Source organism: Branchiostoma floridae, chromosome 6, assembly GCF_000003815.2.
Source record: "Branchiostoma floridae strain S238N-H82 chromosome 6, Bfl_VNyyK, whole genome shotgun sequence".
Lineage (NCBI taxonomy): Eukaryota > Metazoa > Chordata > Leptocardii > Amphioxiformes > Branchiostomatidae > Branchiostoma > Branchiostoma floridae.
In genome coordinates this window covers 19,734,701-19,743,574 of record NC_049984.1, presented here as the reverse complement: position 1 = coordinate 19,743,574, position 8,874 = coordinate 19,734,701, and the positions used below count along the sequence as shown (strand labels likewise).

The window sequence follows — 8,874 nt, the reverse complement described above, 5'->3', positions numbered from 1 at the left end:
TGCCATCTTTGTCAAAAATCCTGGAGAAAATTGTATATAAACATGTTTATAATCACCTAATTTCCAATGACTTATTGTACACTTTCCAATCTGGATTTATGAAAAATGACTCTACAACTTGCCAGCTTGTTTACATATGTAACTTAATTCTAGAAGCACTTGACAAAGGAAAAGAAGTACGTGCAGTTTTTTTAGATTTCTCTAGAGCTTTCGACAAGGTATGGCACACCGGTCTTATTTTTAAACTCCAACAATACGGTATTGAAGGTCCTTTATTGAACTGGTTTTCTAGTTATTTATCGGAAAGACTGCAAAGAGTAGTTCTTGATGGTCAAGCTTCTCCTTGGAGAGAGATCGGTGCCGGTGTCCCACAAGGTTCCGTGTTAGGCCCACTTCTTTTCATCATATATATTAATGACATTGTAAACGAATTAGATTCCCTTCCTTTTTTATTCGCAGATGACAGTTCTTTGTTGGAGATTGTTGAAAATCCATACACGTCTGCACACAGGCTTAATTCCGATTTATCTAAAATTTTGGCATGGTCAAACACATGGTTGATGGATTTAAATCCTTCCAAGACAGAAGAAATGTGTTTTACCACTAAAAAGAGTCCTCAATACCACCCTCCACTTTTTCTTGGAACTATCGAAATTGTTAGTGTCTCATCTCATAAACACATTGGTACTATCTTAACTTCTGATATGTCTTGGAACAACCACTTGAACAATATATGTAGTAATGTTTCGAAGAGGGTTAATGTTTTTAAATGTCTTAAGTTCAAACTTCCCCGCCATGTTTTACAAACTATATACAAGTCTTTTATCCGTCCTAGTCTGGAATATGCAGACGTAGTTTGGCACGGCTGTTCAGGGGAAAAATCCTCCCTTTTAGAGAGAATTCAATACCAATGTTCCATAGTAGTGTCAGGAGCCATTAAAGGGTCTTCTTATTCCAATGTTTGTGAGGAATTGGGGTGGGAGTCGCTCTCCAGCAGACGACATAACCACCGTTTATTGTTGTTCTATAAGATTGTCAACGGCCTAACACGGAACTATCTCCTTGAGTTGCTTCCCCGCGAAATAACTCAAACAACTTCTTATAACTTAAGAAACAAATTTAATTTTAGACTTTCAAGGTATTCAACTAATAGACTTATTAAATCCTTTGTCCCGTATTGCGTAAGTCACTGGAACGAACTAGACTCCAGCGTTCGCTGTCTGAGATATCCAATGTTTCGTAGTTACCTTACCAAACTAGTTCGGCCCAATAGTCCTTTACACTTCTCGTCCGGGCCCCGATACACCTGCGCCCTTCTCGCTCGATTTCGCATTGGTACCTACGGACTTAATCATTCTCTTTTCAAACGAGGTTTGGTTCCAAGCCCATCATGTGTCTGTGGGTGCCAATCCGAAACTATTTATCACTATTTATTTGATTGCCCTTTGTTTGATAAACATAGAATGGTTCTTTTAAACAATATATCTAATTTAACTGACCACTTGTTTGATTTTGACACCATTTCCGACAATCTGAAACTCTCTATAGTTCTTAGAGGTTCGCCTACATTCAATGCTGAAATCAATTCCAAGCTTATGTTATTCACTCAAAAGTTCATTGATCTAACTCAGCGTTTTTAGTCCTATTGTCATATTTCATGCTATGTAGAATTTACTACATTTATACATCATTGAATTGTGTACTTTGTACATGGGGTGGGTAGGGGTGTTTTTTGCACACACGATGTTAGTCGATTAGTTTGTTCAATTATTGTTTCTAATGTTGTTATATCTGTATTCATGTATTCAAATGTATGTTAAGTGACACTGTTAAAATAAGTTTTTAACTTGAGTGCAGTGTCACTTTGTCCTGTCTGCTTTTATGTTGAATAAAAAAAAAAAAAAAAAAATGCTTGATTTTGTTACCGGCACACTGTCTTCAGAACACAATACACCTCTCATTCACCCTTCGACCACAAAGTACTTTTAGAAACATCACAATACAAAAATAATGTACAATAACAAACTAAAATAAGTCATGTATTGTTGATGTCTCAGTTTTCCCAGGCAACTATTAGCTCCAGTGACACTAGAAGAAGCAGCATACCCTAATACAGAGAGTATTGATTGTTAAGATCAAAGGACACACGTCAGAATATTTTTTTAAAAATGGGACAGCAACCTTTGCTGCGGACATCAAGGGGCTTCAGGTGTGTTATGTGTGAGTCAGCCCTCCCCCCCCCCCCCTTCAAGTTTGTTTCAAGAGAGCTTTCCAGTGGAACCGTTCTAGCGGCTTTCAGAGAAGACGCCCCAAACGCCTAAACACGCCTAAAAAAAAAAAACACGCGGAAGCAGCCGCCACGACGTACGAACACAACCGTCGTCCCAGTGGTCACCACAGCCCCGGCACCGGTGGTCACCACGTCACCCGTCGTCACCACAACACCAGCCCCGCCCGTTGTCGTCACTTCCACTACCTCGGCATCAACTCTAACCACGCCCACGCTCATCGACGCGGCAAATAGAACAACTACTCCAGCTGTCACCTCCACGACACCGATTTTTTCTGTCGTCACCGCTGCTCTCAGCGTACCCCCTGCCATCACATCAACAACGCAGACTGTTCCTGCTGTCGTCTCTGCACTGGCCCTACCTCCAGCCAACTTGGATCCGCGACAGAACGCCCTTGCTGCCGCCATTCTGGATTCCCCGCTTCCGACGGACCATGAGGATTGCAGAAGAGCCTTCCTGAAGCTGAAGAAGTACTAAGCTCCACCCCGGTGCTGATCATGGCGGACCACACAAAGCCATTTGTAGTGCAGGTGGATGCCAGTGATACAGGAGGGTCTGCATGCTCTTTTCCGTAAGGCGTAGGCATGCCTTTTAATTTCCCGTTATTCGTAGGGAAGCTATTTTATTTCACGTAAATCGTAGTGAGGATGGAAAATTTACCGTAAAGCGTAGCCAGTGCATTTCACGTAAAGCGTTATCTAGCCCAAAAAATTTACGTAAAACGTAATCTAGCCCAAAAATTTAACGTAAATCGTAACCTAAAAATTACCCGTAAATCGTAGTCTGGCCTCCCAAATTTCGTAAATCGAAGCGTAGTCTACCAGTAAATTTTAGCCCTCAAAACAAAGGAAATTGCGTTTCAAAGGATCAAGATTTCAAAATTTTGCCGGACCTCCCTTGCGACTATTCGGTCATCGACATAGTAAAAATTGTATCGGTGGCCTCGCCCTCGAAAACCATTTTGCTAATAGGAATGTCATTGAAGTTATTAATTAGCTTAGTCTGCCAGCAAAATTTGCCCATCAAATAAAATGCAGGAAATATCATTCTAGAGGGTCAAGGTTTCAAAATTTTCAAGGTCCTCCCTTGCGCCACCTCGCGCCTTCGGTGCTTGAAATTCTGAAAATGATGTTGGGGGATGTGACGTGTCAAACTCAAACACCCTTTTGCTGATAGAAATGTCATTTAACTCAGCTTTATATAATAGCCAGAAAAACGTAGGAAATCGCGTTTCAGGGTGTCAGGATTTCCCCGGACTACCCTTGCGACGCCTCGCCCCTTCGGCGCTTGGCATGGTAAAATATCTGTTGGGTGGCTTACACTGAACCCCTGGGAATCTTTGATTAGATATGACATTTAACTTAGCTTTGTCTACCAGCGAAAATTTCCCCTCAAAATGCAGGAAATGGTGTTTCAGAGAGTCAAAATTTAAAAATCTCCCCGGCGAAGCATGCCCCCGCCCTTGCCGAGTGTTGCCAGTCTTTCGAAATTTAGCGTAAACCGCTGCCGGCCTTTCTGAATTTAGCGTAAAGCGTTGCCAGCCTTCGGAATTTAACGTAAAACGTAGTCGACCGTCCTGAATTTAGCGTAAAGCGTTGTCAGGACCCCCCATGCAGACCCTCATACAGGAATCGGAGCAGTGCTGTCTCAGGTGGATGACACGGGGCGAGATAGACCGGTGGCATACCGAAGTAAGAAGTTGAGTGAAACCCAACAGGGATGGTCCACCATCGAGAAAGAATGCTATGCGATTGTGTTCTCTGTAGAGCAGTTCTGGTACCATCTGTATGGGCGGTCCTTCACGATTCAGACGGACCATAAGCCCCTGTCATGGCTGGCACAGGTCAGGGATCGAAACAGGAAACTTATGAGGTGGAGTTTCCATAAAAGGGACAAGGAAAATGCTAATGCAGACGCCCTCAGCAGGACATGGTCCGCGATTAGAGAAATGGTGATGTAAGTAATTGCCAGATAAGATGACAGAGAACATACATGTAAGTAGAGGAGAATAGCTTTCTAGTCTGATCTTTACAAGTCAATGTATAGCTAGTGCGATCAATTTGTTAGCAAAGTAGTTGATGTAGACTCGTTACCAGTACTGACTATTACCAGTACTGACTATTTTCATTCATGTTAGACCTCAAGTTGTTATAAATAACCCTGTAGTGTTATGTTCTTGGGGGAGGTGTTATGTGTGAGTCAACCCCCCCTTCAAGTTTGTTAGATGGTAGGGCCCAAGGTGGGCCAGATAGAGGGGACAGCTGGACAGGGGAGGCTGTCAGGAACTGCTGTGAGGCAAGGACGTGAATAAAACGTGGAAAAGGATAAATCTGGTGTGCTGAATTCTTACTTCTGAACGAACCTTCTATCAAGGTGATCAGATTAGAAAACCATCTTAAACATTAGCATGATAAGCATAGGTCTGTGAATCTGTACTACAGATGAGAGAAAAGTTATCATCGATCACGATGGACAACCAAGAGACCTGTAGAGTTAGCATTTGCATTTTGTTGGTCAACCTGTAGGATTCCACAGTAACCATGCAGCATCCCTTCTGTTTAACAGCAATGACAGACAGGGTTGGCCCCTTCCTTTTCACATTTCAATGTTTACAATATATCATTCATCAAAACATTTCAATGTTTGCATTGTCTAGAAAGAACCCCAGCAAAGCGCGCGGATCACTGCTTAAGTTGAATTTTGGCGTCAAAACCAAACAGTAAGGTAAAAGCCATTCCCACTTGATGATCCGGGATGGAAAGCTATCTGTGGGTGAAGAAGTAGTCCCTAGTTCGTACAAGAAGGTGGTTATAGAAGATCGCTAGGTATTGAAGTAGTCTGGAAGGAAAGTGCCGCTACAAGAAATTCAGACTAAACTGCTACAGAAGCATGTACACCTCGGCCTTGTCAGACCACAGCCAAAAAGATGGATGGTGTAAAGAGATGGTGACCAGGGAGGTCAAAATTTGTCATTTTTTGCTAGTCAACAAAATTGTAAAATCCTCAATTGTGACATTTCTCATAACTTGTGTATTATTCTCTGATAGGCGCATCATTGTGTAAATATGCCAAAGTCGAAGTACAAACTAAAACACTGCCAAGACCAGGGTGCTATTATTGGATACCTCAGTTCTGTCGGACCGGACAGCAGAATTGACGCGGCGGCCCGGGCAGCGGAAGGTTCAAACTCAAGTATGAAGCCAAGAGGATAAGGTTTGTTTTGTCTACCTTTGTCGTGCTGTATTGTTGTGTGCATAACAACCGCAACTCAGACCAGTGTTGCAGGTGTGGTGCGTCGGGCCACGTGGCAGGGGATTTCCGCGGAGAACCGAAGAAGACCCCTCGTTCCAGCATGCCCCCAACTTGAGCGGTCCGCCCCCGACAGCGGTCCGGGGGTGAATAGGATAGGCAATGCGCTGCCAAAGGAGGACAAGGTAGATACTAGTAGTGCATAGACTGGACAAACCCAGCTCTAGTTGAGGCATGGAAGAGATTTAAGGAACATGCAGAACTCTAGCCTGACTAAAATCAAGCCCCTAGCGGCCGGCCCTACAATTGCCGCCACCCGTCTCGGGGGGAGGGGGTCATTAAGCCCAGCCGGCGAGAGCTTGTGTAAACACAGGCTAGCAGAACTCATGTTCTCCGGTCCGTTAAAAGACAAGGACGAAGTAGTCAAGGTCTCGTTCTTGAAGATCTGGATCAATGAGTCCGGCAGAGACATATTGAACACGTTTGCGTTTGGGGACAACGACGACCAGAAAAAACTGAAAACGTACTACGACAAATTTGCAACGTATGTCAAGCCAAAGTCAAACCAGGTGCTGGCAAGATACAAATTCCACAACAGAACCCAAGGCGCGAATGAGCCAGTGGAACAGTTTATTAGAGCATTAATCAATCTAGCGAAAGATTGTAATTTCAAGGATACCAACGAAATGGTATTGGACCGATTAGTGTTCGGGACCAACTCAAACGAAGTTAGAAAGAAGCTGATCGGCAAAGGGTCTGAACTAAAGTTGGATGAGGCCATACGGGTGGCCAGGACCTATGAGTCCGACCAATCAACTTTGAAATCGATCGCCCAACCAGTTCCCAGCAACGACGTGCATGGAGTTCAGACTCAACACAGGACACCCTACGTCCCGCCCAGACCTTTCAGAAAAACTAGAGCAACGGGGAGTGGCGGGAGAGGAAAGCCCAAGTACACGGGGCCAACCAACACATGTGGAAGATGTGGCAAAGGCCACAACACAGCAGACAAGTGTCCTGCAAACGGAAAAGAATGCAGAAAGTGCGGAAAAAAGAACCACTTCGCTGCTGTGTGCCGAGCGAAGAGTGTGAACGAAGTTAGGTCTCCAGAGGAAGAATTCCAAGACTTCCACATAGAGACGGTGTACAAGAAAAAAGTCGAGGGAGACCAGGCTTTCGTCGACCTACACATCGCCGGAGCCAATTACTGTTGCACAAAGTAGAAAGCAAGATGAATGATACATGAAACATGCCAAAAAGGCAGACTGTTCAGGCAGGAGGGACAACATTATCTTGAGGGACTGTAGTATATTTCTTTAATGGATATGTACTAATATTTTTTTGTCTTCCTTATCAGTAAAAGGATGGACACGCCGGAACAGTTCGGGGTATGCAGAATAAGAGGACAGATCTGGCAAAGGAGTTGATCAAGGAAGCAGATGAGGCTACAGGCCTGGAGGAGTGTAGAGTTGAGGTCAAAGCCGACAAGAAGAAAAATCGTGAATAGTACAACATTATGAAGACCGGTACCTGACTGTGACTTGTTCACTTCTCCTTCTTCTGTAGACTGAAATTATAGTAATAACAACAAGATGTATGTAGCATGGGTAATTTATTACATTTGATAACCTTGTGCAGCTGCACAACACGAGTTATAGTTCATCCAAATAGCAATACAGAAAGAGAATGATGATTATTGTGTGAAGTTTAAGTAAGTAATGTGTTGCGCTTTTAGCACCAATGGCGTATAGTAGTACTGAGATTTATAATACTCCAAATTCACTTCAAAGCAAAATCTGATCTGGAGTCCTTCCAAAACCACATTCTAATGTATGTCTCCAAAAGGTATGCATTCCGCCCATTGTCTATGAAGCCCGGTGCAAGTTGGCAGCCCTAGACTACAATAAACACAAAAACTGGTCATCAGTATTCCGTACGTTTGAGTGTAAACAAAATTTTATTTACTTAGTATTTAATTTTTTACTTAACATCTCTGGTGATATTGGAATGGCTCTCCGTATATTTACAGCTGCTGAACATGACAACTAATTTCTTTTTATAACTACTTTTAGACGACATTGGGGGAAAAGGCAGGGTTCCCATATGAGAGATTGAAGAAGAGGGAGGGGTTGCTGTTGAGGGAGTACTATTATATAAGCTCAAAAAACCCTGTCGTCAAAGGTGAGTATCCGTGATAGCTACATGTTTTTGGACATGACACAGGCTGCCACACCAGACCAGCCCGATGGTGAGACAGGCAGTGACTCCGCAGTGAAAGGCCCACATGCACTGACTCCTACTGAAGTATCTTAAACCAAAATGTTGTTCCCAATACAAGATATCAACGGCACTCTACACAGCGCTGCCCTAACCGATAACTAATGATATTTTTCATCTGCTAAAAGATCACAAAACTCCCTCTGAAAACCTTTGCGGGTTTATTTGCTGTCGGTTTATATCCCATGTACCATGGTACTTCTGGAAGCTGGGAAGAAAACACACCAATTCAGCTCTTGAGATGAATTCCTTGCCTGGATGGAGAAGGAAGAGATGAGCAAGTGCTGGAGTGTGTACTTCAGTAAGCACACTGGAGACACTGTTAGAAATTCTGCCTTGTATCCTTACTATATCTGCCAGTTTGATGGAAGCTAAGAGCGTAATGTTGCCAATGGACGGCCCTCTGGCCACGAGGACAAGGACGATTCAAAGGACGATGTCTAATGTTGAACTCAGACGATGGAACTCAGTGGACCACCGGTTTGCCTTGTCAGACCTTTGACCGGAGAACATCACACCAGGAGTGACAAGCTACACAGAAGGGCAGCTAAACTGTGGACCTGGTGTTGGCAGAGGACCTTGATGTTGTATAAGGTTTGTCACTGCAGAAACCTACTGAGTTTAAGTGCCGAGCAGAAGGATGTAACAGAGTGTATGTGCGGCATAAGCCTAGAGTAACACATTCTCACCGTGAGTGAGATGGAGAGACAGGAAGTTTCTAAGCATTACTAGAGGCGACATCAAAACATCTGTATGTAACTGAAATGGACATTACAACAGGCCTAATCCACCACGAGTGTGAAGACCACAACCATATACTGAAAAGGATGGCAAAGCACACGCGAGACGCAGGGCACGATGATATAGATGTGAGGAGGTTTGATGAGGCGATGACATCAGATAAAACAGACCTTGGACATGCTGGTTTGGTCGGCCTCTGCAAGCAGTCAGTAGGTGATGCCGAGAAGCTGCCCTCACACTCGGTGAAGAATTTCTTCCTGGAGAAAGGTTATGGAGCAGAGGCGGATTAAGTAAATGTCGTGGCCGACTGACACGA

At 43.8% G+C, this 8,874-nt stretch overlaps 1 protein-coding gene across 1 annotated transcript; it reads left to right on the top strand.

Annotated features, from left to right (window-relative positions):
* The first annotated feature begins 5,615 nt into the window (after window positions 1–5,615).
* On the top strand, window positions 5,616–7,728 carry LOC118417883. The gene is made up of 2 exons (XM_035823634.1): window positions 5,616–5,802; window positions 5,924–7,728. Exon 2 carries the CDS (start codon window positions 5,927–5,929, stop codon window positions 6,761–6,763), a length of 837 nt encoding a protein of 278 aa, XP_035679527.1. The 5' UTR covers window positions 5,616–5,802; window positions 5,924–5,926; the 3' UTR covers window positions 6,764–7,728.
* The last annotated feature ends 1,146 nt before the right edge of the window (window positions 7,729–8,874 follow it).

Bases quoted from the DNA above. Each gene is read 5' to 3' on its own strand.
- LOC118417883 (XM_035823634.1), top strand. From the start codon at position 5,927: ATGTTCTCCGGTCCGTTAAAAGACAAGGACGAAGTAGTCAAGGTCTCG.